Here is a 15,309-nt window from a genome sequence, read left to right on the forward strand (position 1 = left end):
CTCACATACCTCTTCTCCTACAGTCTGTCCTTATGTTGGTAAGATATATGTTATTTTTATATTATGTGTTATTTTATCCAGGCTCTGTACCCTGAGGTGGATCATGCTGAGTTAAGATCTGGGTCCTGAAATACTAGACAGTGGGGAGAGCTGACCTGTGACTGTCCTAGGAATGTGTTTGTGTATCCCTTTTAAATCCTCTCCATCTTCTTAACACAATCCCAGCTAACCTTAAAGAAAAGCAAAGTATCCCTGTTGCACCTACAGAGCCGAGCTCCCAGTGTGGGGACATGGATTCTGCCTCTCCAGGTTTTCTTTTGCAATCAGCGGTTGGGTTTTCTCCTTGAAAGGCCACTCTCATAGGTTGCTGTTCCAAATCTATGCTATTCCCAGAAAAATGTTAACATTTGGCAGAGATTTAACTTGATTTATAGGCTGCACCTGCTCTACCACGCATTCCCAGTGGGATTCTAACAATATCCTGGGAAATTCAAGAGCAACACAGAGCTGTTGGGTATATTCTCCTGCTTTCCAGCTTTGTTATTAGGGTTGATTTTTAATTTTTTGTGGGAACTGGGGTGTTGGAGAGTGTTTGGGTCATAGAAGAGCAAAAGGTTTGTGGGAAACAGGAATATGGACTATTCCAAGGTATTTTGATTAAATCTCAGCACTGGTTAACTGAAGAAAAAACATGATTATTTCTCTTTATTCATTTAGTGTTTTAAGAGTTAAGGCAAAAACATAAAAGGAATCATTTCAGAAAATGGTTATTTTTGAAATTTAAAACTGGCTGTTTCTTGAATATTCACTTCAGAGTCCACAGGATATAAAGGTAAAATTTGCAAAAGATGGTAAAGAAAAAGGGATACTTGCCCTGTGTGTGGCTGAGCTCGTGCAAACTAGTGTAGTACTTTTGAAGTGCAGTGGTACTTAGAAATATGGTAACCCTAAGTCTTAAACTCAGTTTTGCATTAAGACTAACAACTTTAAAGCATTAGTTACTCCAAGGGTTGAATTAACTGTACAATGTAGGAAAAATATGCTTAATTAAGAGATATAATGCAATTCTTTTTCAAACTAAATTGTTTTTCTCTATCCTTTTAGGGTATAAAGCCAGCGAGCTTTGAGAAAGTTACTGATCCTGAAATTAAAGAGATAATTGGGGAATGCATCTGCAAAAATAAGGAAGAAAGGTTTGTTTCAAGTGATCAAGTTTTGTATTAAGTAATGTGTGTGCAGGGATTTCAGAACTGTCTGTGGAGTTTTGTTCTTTGTGGATTTTCTCTGGGACAGGAGAAAGCACAGAATGGGAATGCAAATATGAATGATTTCCTGCTTCCCTGGCACACAATGTCAGGACAAGTGCTGTGCTGTCTCTCAGCCTCTCAGCTCCAAAGGATAAGGTCAGGAGGCATTGCTGTGGACCCGAGCCTGGGTGTTCCAGTAGCAATTTCTGGCTCTGCAGTCCATAACATTTCCCTTGGAAGGTTCTGCCTGGAGCACCAAGTGTGGTGAAGGTCGATGCAGATTCATCACAAGCTGTTGTAGCAGATCCCATTGGCCTCAGTGGCCTCTGGATATGGAGACATGTTGTGCACTGTTTCAAGCTTTAGGTTTAAAACCTGATCTTTTGCTGGTCTCTACCAGTTTCTCTAGTGCTCAGTGCTTCCTGTCTTTCCTAAATACAGTTTTTAGGGACCTCAACTGACTCTCTAGAGGGAACCTTTTCTTTAGTACTCCTTAGGCTCAGGTACTCAAGAAAAGTTGAGCAAAGCTATAGTCTGCATTTCTGTATGTGCTTGTGGTGTGTGAATGTTGCTAAAGCTCTGAGAAATGGAAATGTCATTTTTTCACTTTCATTTCATTTTCAGTAACATGGGAAATCCCATGTCTTTTCAAAAAGAACACAAATTTGTTATGGTTGGACACCAAACATACTGTAAATGTTTCCACCTTTAACAGCAATTTCTTGTCACAAACCTTTCTGAAATTGCTTGACTTGCAGTATTTGAATCTTCTTTATATCCTTTGCAGATATGAAATTAAAGATTTATTAAGCCATGCCTTTTTTGCTGAAGATACTGGGGTAAGAGTGGAACTTGCAGAAGAAGACCATGGTAGGAAATCCTCTATTGCCTTAAGACTCTGGGTAGAAGATCCTAAGAAACTGAAAGGAAAACCCAAAGATAATGGAGCCATTGAGTTTACTTTTGATCTGGAGAAGGAAACTCCTGATGATGTTGCACAAGAAATGGTAAAATAAACTTCTCCTGACAAAAATGTGTTTATATAAAGTAGTGCATAAGTCTCAAAAGACAGCAGGAACAAGTCTGGTAAAGTAACTCCACTTGACCCATTCCAGGTGTGTCCAGTTTAGGCACTTTGCATTGATTTTGGAGTGAATGCTGCAAGAAAGGGGTAAATGGGGAAGAACTAATAACTGAAACATGTTGTTTGCCATGTATGAAAGCAGATGCCTGAAATAACATTTCAAATAGCTTAGGGACCATAAAGGTCCACTTTTATGTTTTGCAAACTCTTTTGCCAGTTTCTGTAGGCTGTTGAATGTCTTTGAATGTGTTTGGAATCTGTTTAGTTCCAGGCAGCAGCTTGAAACAAATTAGAAGAGCTCAGAAGTTCAGTCACAAAACTTTCTGCACTGAATTCTCCAAAACTCCTTTTCCCATCTTTTCTATGGTGTTCCTTAGGAGGAATGTAGATGAGGAAGGTCTGTGGTCAGCCATTGTACCGCCAAACATTGATAGGAAACTAGATTCACCCAGTTAGGAATAAGCTTTGGATTTTTTAACAGATAAGTTTAACTTGGTGAGTTTCTGTGTCCTCGTAACTTGTGGAGTTTTGTTAGAGAATCTGTGTTCCAATTTCACTACATTGTTCTTGAACTCATATTTCAGTGGTGCCTTTACTGCACCGTTCTAGCGTCGTGGAGGCTCAGAGATCAGTAAGCTCTGAGCCGAGGTCTGAACTTTCCTGTGCTTGCAGAAATGCTGTTGTAATCTAAATCCCAAGGGTTCCCATTTAACAGTGTTGTCATCACCACTCCTGTTCTGCTCAGGAGGCACTCTTTTTGGTAATGCTGCCTTGCTCTGCTGGGAATCGTCACCTTCTGCTCCAAATTTAGTGGGAGGAATTCAGGCTCCTCTGTCTTCTTGTCATTAGTTTGCAGTTGGTCCAGTACTTTTCCAGCAGTGTATTGTTACAGAACTATTTAGTTTAAAAGTGGCTCTGGTACAGTTACCTGCTGTTATATTTTGCATTTAAATATTGATGGAAATATCTGGCATTTTGAAGTTCTGTAGGTTGCTTGGTCCATAGTTGTGATGTTTTGTTTTGAAGAGGAAATGATTCTCGTAAAAAGTGTATTTACAAGGATCATGCCCAAACTACAGTGTCACTATACCCTTTCCCAAATAATTTTAAAACCTGTGTTATGCATTAATAGTTACCTAAGTGACTGTCCTGAAATGCTTTCAAACTTGAGGCTGTTGCAGGGGCAGAAAAGAGGGACATTTATTCCTAAATGTCTTTTTCTAGTCCTTATCAGTTGTGGAACACCAAAGCCATGTGCTTTCATCAGTTTGTTGTTTTATGTGCTGTGGAAGAGAAGAATGCAGGAGACCTCCTGAGTGCAGGCAATTATTTATCATTACTGATGTGATGATGTGATCCCACCTGTCCAAAGGATGTGGCTAAAAGGAACTTGAAGTGTTCTGGTGGGTTTGGAACCTGAAGTCAGCTCTCCTGATCGGTGGGGACTGTAAAGTGGCACATCTTCATTAAAATGAACCTGTGTTTTAGGATACTTTACCCCCATTAATTTTAAACAGTGAAAATTTAAGCTGTGAAACTGCCTCATGTTTGGGCAAGAGCAAAGCAAGAAAGCCTCTAGATCTCCCCCATGGATACAAGTGCTTCCAAATCCATTGAATATGTATGTTAAGAATGTAGGGAGAGTAGACAAAGCTCTGGTAGGTTATTATTAAATGAAAATTCATACCCTGTGCTGGAGGAGATTATGCGAACAAATAGCACAAAGATGAATTTCCGTTTCATCTGTCGAGCAGTTGAGTTCTGAGAAGCCTCGTCCCCTTTTCCATCGGATGGGAACAGTCTGCATCGGGCTCACTGATGGGCTTTTTGTTTATAAAAGTCAATCAATACTGACTGACTTCACTATTTAAGAGAAGTTAATTTGAGACATAATTCTGTTAGCATCTTGTCCCTCAGAGATTGCTGTGCTGCCAGGCAGAGTAATTTGGGAAACTGTGTGCTGGAAAGGTTAAGGCAATAAATTCAGATTTAGGGGTAGTTTGATTCACTCCAGTTGCATTGTTCAAAGATTCTTTTTCCTGTTTTGACTATTCTTTTAGTGTTAATAAGAAAAAAAAGAAGGGAACCCATCTGCCATTAAACTTGCTCTCCACAATGGATGTTAAGTGGTGAATAAATTGAGCCAATACCTATTCAGATCTTAGAAATTACATACTGGGTTTTTTAATGCATTCAGGATAGAAGTTTTATTAAAAAAAGACCCCATCAAGCTCTCGAGTTCCCGTTCTCGTGAGAAATAAATTTATTTAAATTCAGATTGTTTCAAACCGGTGTTTTCTCTGTTAGGAAGAGATTTCAGTGACACACGTGTGTGACGCGTGTGCGCACGTCCATGCACGCGTGACCTTGCTAAGTCTGTGCCTCCTCTGTAGATTGACTCGGGATTTTTCCATGAAAACGATCTCAAGATAGTTGCCAAGTCCATACGGGACAGAGTAGCACTGATCCTCTGGAGGAGGGAGCGGATCTGGCCCAGGATGCAGTCAGAGGAGCGGCGGGACTCGGAGTGCCTGGAGAAGCTGAAGGCGCCGCAGGCGCAGCAGGTGCAGGTCACGTACCTGTCCCACACGGGGCACCACATCCTGTCGGAGCCGGAGGAGCCGGAGGCGGACCAGCACCCCTTCCAGCAGAACCTGCCCACCAGCGTCACCTCCGTCGCGTGTAAGTCTCGTGGTTTGTGGGCACACGGTGATGAATCTCCAAGGGAAAAAGCCACAGTGATCCCAGCTCGGGGGAGAGAGGAACTGATGTGTGTGGGTTTGAACAGTAGCTCAAAAAACGCAAGAGTCCCGGGCAGACACATCACAATTTTGAAAGAGGCTCCCCAGGGCAGTGGGCACAGCACCAGGGCTGCCAGAGCTCAAGGAGCGTTCGGATGATCCTCTCAGGCACGTGGTGTGGCTCTCAGGGATAGACCTGTGCAGGGCCAGGAGCTGGACTGGATGATCCTTGTTGGTCCTTTCCAACTCAGCATATTCTGTTAAAGTTTCAAGAAAACTATATAATACAGATATCTCTATATAACATTCCTTCAGTAGCAATAAATGCCAAAACCATAATGTATTTGTAAATGGAAAGGCAAGGAAACCTGCTGCTTGACACAAAAGCTACGTGTTTTCTGTGCTAGGTGGTGGAATCAAGTTTGTGGAAAACATGATTTCAGAGCCTGCAGAAGTTGAATTGGCACCAGACTGATTGCTGATCCTTGTGGGTTCCTTCCAACTTGGGATTCTATGAATGTGTGTGATTCAAACTGGTCAGAGCAACTGGTGGCTCTTTCAAATGATGTTGGCCTTGTGGAGATGTTCATTGCAAACCAGACCTTACTGAAACCAAGGCGTGGCAGGCTCTCGTGTTTTCAAGTGACTCCTGATGTCTTGCAGTTTTTTGTGATGCTGTGCAAAGGTCTGTGGTAGGAAGAAAAATCCATCTCTGGATGTTACATGATATAATTTAAGATTTCCCTGTTTTGTAAGAAATACCAGCTGTGTTTTGGTCAGGGGTCTTGGGAGCACCAGAGCTGTGGACTGGCACTGTAATTGCTGTTGGATCTTTGGATCGTGGTCAGAGGTTAACTCTGTTCCCCCATGCTCTCTTTTACCCTGAGCTTATAACCCTGAAACCAGGGCCTGTTTGAGCTCCCCCGTGGCAGATCAGAGTAGGGAGTCACTGATCTGCCAGCCCTTGATATTCAGCTGGGGCTGATCCTGGGGCTGTTTCAAGGACGCCTCCTAGTTTAATTCCAGGCACTGATTTTGGTCTGTCTCTAGCTAAGAAGCTCCCTGGTTTGGCTTGCAGAGCTTGTTGTTTCTTCGTTTGGATTCTGAGTGTCAGACTTACCCCCAGCAAACAGCACAGCACAAGGAAGGGGGAGTGCTTTTATTTTCCTGAAGTAACTCTGCCCTGACTCTGGCCGCTAAAATTAACCTTTGATACTGACTCGAGCTCTGGTACTGAAATCTAAATCTGTTTGTACTTTTAACCATCTTGAAGGAAACATTGCCAGATATTTTTGCCCCATCCCTGGAAGTGTCCAAGGCCAGGTTGGACGGGGCTTGGAGCACCCTGGTCTAGTGGAAGGTGTCCCTGCCCATGGCAGGAGGTGGAACAAGATGAGCTTTAAAGTCCCTTTCAGCCCAAACCATTCTGTGATTCTATGATTTTTTGCTTGGAAGATTTGAAATTTTATGAGAGTTCTTTTCCTTTTTCCTAGCCAGTTTTTCTGATAAAATCCGATATGCATATTTTCCTACAAAACAATTATCATAATGTTTCTGTTTTACTGTTCTGGGCTTGTATTTAAGCACATTTGAGTTAAAGATGCATTAGCTTTAGCAAAGACACAGCTGCTGCTTTAATTCAGGTATTGTATAAAGGGCTACACAGAGGTCTGCTTTGAATTCTGAAATATCCGTGCATGCCTCTACAGGGAAAATGTCTTTACAATGTTATGCCACATTTGCATAACACTCACAATATTGCTGTATTCACAGAACTTTTTATTTGAATCTAAATTGAGCTCATTTCATTTTTTTGGATCATATATTTATTTCATGCTAATTCCTTTGAGGAACACTGCAATTATGACTCTTTTTGTTTCCAGTGGTGCAACAAGGCAATTTGTGCTTGCCATGATTCTGCTGGACATGAGTTGGCAGAATTTTATACTAAATATAACCCCCCCAATTTATTTCCTATTCCTCCTCAACTTTTAACCAACACTTGGTGTTATTTGACAATTTGCTATCAGAGTAATTGAACATTTTCTTAGCATAAGACCTCTATAAATTAGAGTGCCACCTGTTCATGTAATCTGAGGTCAAATGTAAAAATGGAAATTAATAACTTAATGTGTGTTGTTCTATAAAATCCTGAGGCTGACTCACAGCTTTTACCTTAGCACTTGACTGTCATACTTTTTTTTTCCCCTTTGAGGTCCTGAATAATTGTTTGTAATAAAATGGAAGTGTTTATGCAGCAGAATTCCCATCGTGAGAGAGAGCTGTGTTGGCTCTTCAGAAATGAACTGAATAAATAGAGAGGGGAGTTTAATTTTAGAAAAAAAACCAAACAGTTGGGAGAATAGTTTGTAAGTACTGAAGAGAAATGTCATCTCTGGTGCTATTAAAAAATAATTTTTTATTTAAAGCCAAATAAGTAAAACCTCATTTAGAATATGGAAAAAAGAGACGATGGAAAGTGTTGGAAAAAGAAATGGTGTTTAAGCTTAGCTGTAACTTAAGCCATTTTTTTAAACTGCGTTGCAGTTTTCTTTCGTTTTTTAATTTTTAATCTCTTAGAAGCTGTTTGTCCTTTGGATACATCCAGCTGCAGTCTGATTATCTCATTTCCTTTCTCAAGTGAAGAAAGCAGTAGCTTATGCTCAAGAAGAGCTGGGAACCTGTACTTTACAGGCTTTAAAAGTCATGAAGAAACATTTTTAAATCAGTAATACCAATATTTCCCCTGGACAAAGGACCTGGTGCTCTCCCAGTGTATGTAGCTGTGCAATTCCACGGGTTCACTGGGCAAATGCTCCCTGAGAAACTCCCAGAGTGTGTGCTCTTAACTCACTGAAACCTGCATATGGTTTTGTGTCTGACCTTCAGCTTGAGGTACTGCTCTACACGCAAACAGGGCGTGACTTGTTGGACTAATAAGTCATACAGCATAAAGAATTTTGTGATTTTTAGTGTTGCTAGTAAAAAAAGGTGTTAAAGTCAGTGCATCCCTGGGAGATGGAACTCTAAAAGACCCATGATCTGCTCTGAACATGACAATTGGGATTACCTCTCCTTTCATCCTACAGAATCTATAGACGTCTGCAATTCTTAATGTCAACCTTATGCCCTTTAAAGGAAATATTAATGTGCCTAAAATATCACTGTGCACAGAAATCCATGGGGATGCCTTTTGGCTTAAGAGAAGCAGTATGTGCCTTTTGCAGAAAATAACATTTGTGTTGTATAATTTATTTATATAACAAAAGGACCAGGGTAGTAAAAACGCTAATTGCATAAACCACGGTGACCTTGCTCTAAAGTCGTCACTCGAACGTTTGGAGTTGTTGGGCTTTTAATAAAAATTAACTGTTCTTTCAGCTGACAGCACGTTTGACAGCGGCCAGGGCTCCACTGTTTATTCTGACTCCCAGAGCAGCCAGCAAAGTGTCATCTACTCGTCCCTGCCCGATGCAGTGCCCCCGGCCATCCAGCGGGTGTACAGCCCCCCCCTGAGCGAGAGCCAGCCCGTGCCCCACAGCCTGCCCCAGCTCGGGCACTACCAGCAGCCCTCAGCAGTAAGTCTAAAGCTTTTTTTTTTCAGATCATTTTGTATCCTGGGTCATATTTAGTATTGCCATTTATATTCTTGTTCCTGGAGGGTGTGGATTCCGGGACTCTCTCTATGTGTTCCTCGCTCGTCTCTGTGGGTGGTGACCTGCTCAGTGATACGTTTCTGGTGGATGTGAAATGGGTGATGGTGCCTGAGTAGTGGTATTTGCCATCCTGCTTCACTGGCAGCTGTCATGCTTTCAGTAAAAAAGTTCCTTATCAATCTGTTGATGCTGAAATCCGTTAGTGGCTTTTGCCACAAAGCACAAGAAGGACATGGACCTGTTGGAGCAGTTCCAGAGGAGGCCATGAAGATGCTCCAAGGGCTGGTGCCCCTCTGATCTGGACACAGGCTGGGAGAGCTGGAGGTATTCAGCCTGGAGGAGAGAAGGCTTTAGGGAAGCCCTGGAGCCCCTTCCAGTGCCTAAAGGGGCTCCAAGAGAGCTGTGGAGGGACTTTGGACAAGGGCCTGGAATGACAGGACAAGGGAAAATGGCTTTAAACTGCCAGAGGGCAGGGTTAGATGGGATATTGGGAAGAAATTCTTCTCTGTGAGGGTGATGAGGCCCTAGCACAGGTTACCCAGAGAAGCTGTGGCTGCCCCATCCCTGGAAGTGTTAAAGACCAGGTTGGACGGGGCTTGGAGCAACCTGGGCTAGTGGAAGGTGTCCCTGCCCAGGGCAGGGGTTGGGATGAGGTTGTTTGTAAGGTCCCTTCCAAGCCAAACACTTCGATGATTCCATGATTCTGTGTTTCCTTTTAATCTGCTGCACATGGTTGCAAACTGCTTTGTTTTGCTCACTGTTGGTGTAGTCCCGTGTTTCTGCTCCAAGAGCCCCCGGCTCTGGTGTTCCTTCCAGCTCTGACAAGGGTTACAGGGTCATCCAGTCCCTGCCTTTGGGGCTCTTGGTGTGGGTTTGACCTCGTGTGGAGTCAGCGATGTATGTCCCTTACTGGGGCTCCAACACAGGCACTGGCAGCCCTGTCAGATGTTCCCTCTTGCTCCCATTATGACCTCGGCCAAAAGTGCTTCATGGAATTGCTGGTGCAAGGACAAACATACACAAGGAACAGAGATCTCTGAGCGCTTCCAGCGAGCGCGTTGTGTCCCTGGGGAGCTGTGGAGGACTGTGTCCCAATCCAGCCTCTGTGCCCCTCACGTGTGACAGGCCACCCTTACACTGTGTCTTGCTGCCGCAGTGACCCCATCGTGGCTGTGACTCCCAGTGCCATATCCCTTCCCTGGGAACCGGGAGAGGAAGACGCGGATCTGCGGGGGAGAGAAGAGGAAGCGGGCGCGTGGCCTCCAGTGGCACTGGGGTCCTGCAGGCTCTACAGAGCTCATGTGTCCTCACCAGTCTCCTCAGGCATGCCCAGACCGCTCATTTTGGACTGGTCAAGACCAGAACACATCAGAAGCCTCAATGCCTGCTGGAAGTTCTCACTCCCCAGTTAACTGACTCCCAGAAAATGCTGTGTTCCAGCCCCTTCCCCGGAGCAGGGGGCCCTGTGGCAGGTGTTCAGACCTGCTCTGTTATGGGAATCTTTACAAGTCAGAATTGGCCAAAAGACCAGTTCTTCCCCCCATGAGACCTACAAGGGTTGCAGAAAACATTCTGCCTTCTGAATCCTCTGATGGCCAGGAAGCAAGGAGCACTGGCACCGGCTGCCCAGGGAGGTGGTGGAGTCTCCTTCCCTGGAGATACTCAAAGCCTGTCTGAGCAGAATCCTGAGTAACATGCTCATGGGAAACCTGCTTGAGCAGGGAGATTGGACTGGATGACCTCAGTGGTCCCTACCAACCTGAACCATCCCGTGACTCCTCTGTGAGAAGCCTCCGTGGTCCCATCCCAGCTAGCAGAGCACGCTGGGGACTGGAGCACCCCAAGCAGTAAAAATGACAGTGATGACGTGGTATTCATTTTTTTGTTGGTTGCATCCTCTTGTCTTAAGAGTGATGCCTTAAAGATCACGAGAGCAAAAAAATAGACTCCCCAGGCAATTACTAGTAGAGATAAGATATAGAGCTGGTTCTTTAATGAAGGCCTTCAACCACCAGGAGTACAGAGACGTTTGTCCCATGTGTCCAGGGGTTCCACAATTTATGGTTTGTCCATCCAATCCCAGATCTATCCACCCCCCAGATCCTTCCCAGTTCTACCCCCAGCATACCCCTCCGGAACTTGAGTCAGGGGTCCCTCAGGACCCCTTCTTCCTCATCTTCCTCTTCATCACAGCACATACAGTCTCTTGGAGCTCCTCCAAGGTTAAGGATTTGAAGGTTGCTTTGACTATGGTGTATCTTGTTCTAGAGGCCTGGAGTGCAACATTCTTAAACAGAATGAAGGCCTGCCTTGAGAGAAGTCTAAACAAACTAAAGGAATTTAGAAAGTTTGATATGAAATGGGGTGAAAGGGTTAGGTGTAAACTACTGTGCTAAAGGGTGACGAATTATACAGGTACATTAAAACCTACATTCATTACACAACTACTTCTAAAATCTGCAAAAAGCTAAAAATCTAAAAAATCCAGAGGCATCAAGAGAAGAAAAAAATTAAATCCAGGAACAGTGTTTTTTTCCAGATTTACCCTACACACTTGGGAAGTGCCTCATTTCCCCTGATTTTACCATATATTTTTCCAAAACTTTGCCAAGAAAATCTGAACTGTATTTTGGAAATGCATCAACTCTGTTCACTTGAAGGTAAAAAATTCATTCTTGGCATCTGTAGCCAGCTCCCTCTACTGTGGAAAGCACTTTTCCTATGGGCACACATCTCCTGGAATGGATGGGATGAATCCTTCCTCATTTCTTCTTCACCTGAAGCACCAAATGAACCCTTCTAAATGTAACACTCCAAAGGCACACCTTGAGCAGAATTTATTATCAAGTCAAGCTGTGCAGCACATTCTGTCATTCTTTCTGTTGATATGTTCCAGTAATTTTAATCTAAACTTGTTGATTGAGGGTTTGAAAAGACAACATCCTTCATTCACAAGCAAAATATTTCATCTAACTTTTTATTTTCTGATGGGTCTGCCATGTTTTTTTTTCTTCCTGTGATAATTTAGGTTAAGAGTTCTGAGTCCAGTAAATCTCAAAAAGCACAGGAAACAAAGTCTGATGAAAAACCTTCTGTTTTCCAATTAAAAAAAAAAAGAAGAATTGCTGTATTTAACTGGGTATTATTGACCAAGTTGACAAGCACATAACTGGAGCTGCAGTAGGGGATTTTTAGGCCTATGAGCCTCAGTCTGACATACTGTTTATTTATAATTTATCTGTTTGTTTGAGCTGAAGTTGTAGAGATCTGATGTTGTTAAAACCTGATCTGAATTTCTATTTTAATTTTTTTCCACTTCAACTATGGTTTTAATTTGTTTCTCATTTCTCCATTTATTTTCGTGGCATCCATTTCCAGTAAATTACCTGCTTTTTTGGAAGATGAAGATTACAAAATTAGAAAAAACTTTGTGAAGATAAATTTGAAGATAAATTTGTAAAGATAAAACCGTTACCCAGTTGTTGTTGCTGGTCTGTTCCCACTCACTGTGCTTCCACTGGTTTTACTGGTCTGCACTCTTGCTTCCAGAAAGAAATGCGGTGTGGTTTCATTAATTTATTTGGCATTTGCTGACTTTTTCCCACATTTTTAGATTTCCATTCCTTGCAGAGAAGTTTTCTCCCCTCTGTTTTGAGCCAAGTACCGAGCGGAGGAATTGTGCGCGGCTGTGTTGGTGCTGAGCGGTTGCAGAGCCCCTGAGGTGGCGGTGCCCTCCCTGATGCTGTGCTCTCTCTCCACAGCCTGTCCTCCCCGCGGTGCCGGCGGCGCCCGCCGTGGTGCCCCAGCACTACCAGGAGCCGGCGATGCCGTTCCCGGTTGTCCAGCCCACCACGGTCGCCTCCCTCCCGCTGGGGCAGCCGCCGCCGCCAGTGCTGGCCGGCCAGCAGGTGAGAGTTGGGCTCTGCCAAAAATCCCTTGACTCATCCCACCCCTTCCCTGTGCTCTGCTCCAGCTCATACAGGCTGCCCAGAGAAGCTGTGGCTGCCCCATCCCTGGAAGTGTCCAAGACCAGGTTGGGTGGGGCTTGGAGCAACCTGCTCCAGTGGAACAAGATAAACTTTAAGGTCCCTTGCAACCCAAACCACTCCTGTGATTCTGTGATACCTGTAGCGAGTTTGAGCTGTTTGAAACTGTTAAACTGCAACTTGAGAGACTTAGGAGTGGGGCAATGGGTATTTGGCCTAACAGCCTCGAGGACAGTCATGGAACACACATTGGCATGTCTTGGTTGAGTTTAAGTCTTCTATTGTGGCTTCACAGCATCAACCTGAAGCCTTGCATTGATATCAGTGTGCTGTCTTGATCTGTAAAAATCCAATAGTTTGTTAATAATTTTGTGTTATTATTCAGCACCTCCTTTCTAAAAGGTTAGAAAGAGACCCCTTAGCCTTGTGCCAGTTGTCTCTGAATCCTCAGTGGTGCTGCTCGATGAGATGTGCAAATACAGTGTTAATACAGTTCAGTGCAGGCACCCAGCCAGGAGGTCCACCTTCAGCAGCAAAGCCTGTCTCTTGAGTTGCCTCCAAACAGTAACTCTTGTGCATTTTCAGGGGTCAAATCTCACTCCAAACCCTGCATTTCCTAAAGCTATTTCCAAAGCAGCTCTTCCCAGCTAGTGGACGGGGTGCTCTCGTGAGGGATGCAGCCACAGCCTGGTATGATCTGGTAATTCATGGCTTATTTCGGTGATTATACAAGAAACTTGGCTTCCTTCAGTAGAAACTGTTGCTAGTGCTGGAGAGTGTCTCTACTTTTTGACTGGCACGAATCATACCTCTCCAAACCTTTTGAATTATCAACATTTATCTCACTGGTTGCCATTTAGGGTTTTTTTTAACATGCCCCATTCTTCTCAAAGCATCAATAACGGAGACGTGTCATTTGGTCTCCTTGAAAAACATACCTTTGTGCAAGGTTTTGTCACATAACAGGTTTTTTTCTAATGGGTAGAGATATTCCCGTGGTTGTCTCAGACAAAAATTTTATACTCAGGCAAGTTTAGGACCTCACCATTTGCACAGGTCTTGCTGGTGGCCTCTGGAGCTTTATTTTGACAGTTCCAAATCTGTTGTTTATTTTCCCCCATGAGCAAATTCTGGTTTGGAATAGGATATTTGCCCAACTTAATTTCTTTATCGTGCCCTTTCCTCACAGCATTGCTCTCTCTTGGAATAGTTCTGTCCCTGACAGCAGAGGGATTTAATTACTGGTCTGTCTTTGCTTCCTAATCTTACCAGGAAGCCTAATAAAAAACTGGCTTTTTACAGTTTTATTATTATTATTATTACAAAAATAGGTAAAATGGTCAAGTTTTTCTGCAGAACTTCCCAGAGTGCACCTGTGTTTCAGAGACAGCAGTAGGTCCAGTGGTCCCGGAGTCCCCAGGTGTGTGGGGACTTTGGGAATGTCCATGCTGGGGGGGGTAGGGCAGAAGAGGAAATGGGGGTGAGAAATTCACTTGCCTAGGGAATGTTCTTGTATCATTATACACTGGTGGCTCAGACGTGGGATCAATGTTGCATCTTCTAATTGTTTTGGGTTTTTTTCCAATTTGAGTGTCTGTGCATTTATACTGTTAAAGTTATGAGGCAAAGTTACCTAATCCACCTGGATATTTTCCCCTCCCTGTGCCTCATCCCATTCACAAGCACTTTAAGACACAAGCTGAATTTGAAGCAGAGGTTTTAGGAAGCCTCTCTGTTCCCTGACTGCTGTTTTCCTGCTGCTAACGCGGTCTCTCCTCGAGTGGGAGGTGGCTGAGCCACCTGTGCCAGTGCCCCCTGTCCGTGGTGACCCGTGGGCAGCCGTCTGAGCTGCAGATTAACCCGGCTGGGTGTGAGAGCTGAGCTGGCTGTGGGAACTGGCAGGTTTATTTGCTTCAGCCCAGTGGGTGGGCGGCTGTTCTACTCTGGAGCTCGGGCTGGGTCTGGCAGGAGTTCCTCCATGGGGTGAGTGGGGTCCCCCCCAATCCCTCAGGCACTCCCCAGGTGCCTCCACCTTGGCCAGTTCGTCCCATCAGCAGTGCCAGGCCAGCTCCCACGCTGCCGTTCCCTTGGGTTTGGGACTGTAGCTGGGTAGATGCCGCCTCTTTTCCCAAAACCTGGGATGGCAGAAACTGCAGCACAGATCCATGTTGCTGGGCTTTGATGTCATGTGGCAGAGTAATGCTCAGGCATGGCCACCTTATGCTACAGGAGCCACACTGAGGCTGCAGGGAGTTCTTCAGTGCCACCTCCAGTGTGATGTGCTCACTCGTGGCACTCAGTGTTGTCAGCCCTGGATATGTGACACCAAGTGCCAAATTCTCTTTTGTTCCCTGATCCTGTATTGGGAACTTAACCAGTCATGGCTGAATTTTAGCTGTTTAAGGGTGGATGGCATCTTGCTTCGTCAATGCAGAGACAGGCTGAGAGAGCTGGGGGTGTTCAACCTGGAGAAGAGAAGGCTCCAAGAAGGCCTTTCCAGTGCCTAAAGGGACTCCAAGAGAGCTGGACAGGGACTTGGGCAAGGGGTGGAGAGACAGGACAAGAGGGAATGACCTTAAGCTGAAGGAGGGTAGG

The 15,309-nt window shown here is 44.4% G+C and overlaps 1 protein-coding gene across 10 annotated transcripts in view; it reads left to right on the plus strand.

Annotated features, from left to right (window-relative positions):
- WNK2 (WNK lysine deficient protein kinase 2) overlaps positions 1-15,309 on the plus strand; it is a 120,513-nt gene that overhangs the window by 56,372 nt on the left and 48,832 nt on the right. For all 10 annotated transcript variants that reach the window (XM_032698761.1, XM_032698752.1, XM_032698755.1 and 7 more), the window contains exons 5-9: positions 1,105-1,193; positions 2,035-2,254; positions 4,725-5,013; positions 8,454-8,650; positions 12,490-12,636. In XM_032698761.1, coding sequence (XP_032554652.1) covers positions 1,105-1,193; positions 2,035-2,254; positions 4,725-5,013; positions 8,454-8,650; positions 12,490-12,636 — 942 coding nt within the window. The remainder of the gene's footprint in view (positions 1-1,104; positions 1,194-2,034; positions 2,255-4,724; positions 5,014-8,453; positions 8,651-12,489; positions 12,637-15,309) is intronic.

This window comes from Chiroxiphia lanceolata, chromosome 11 (genome assembly GCF_009829145.1).
Source record: "Chiroxiphia lanceolata isolate bChiLan1 chromosome 11, bChiLan1.pri, whole genome shotgun sequence".
Taxonomy (NCBI): domain Eukaryota; kingdom Metazoa; phylum Chordata; class Aves; order Passeriformes; family Pipridae; genus Chiroxiphia; species Chiroxiphia lanceolata.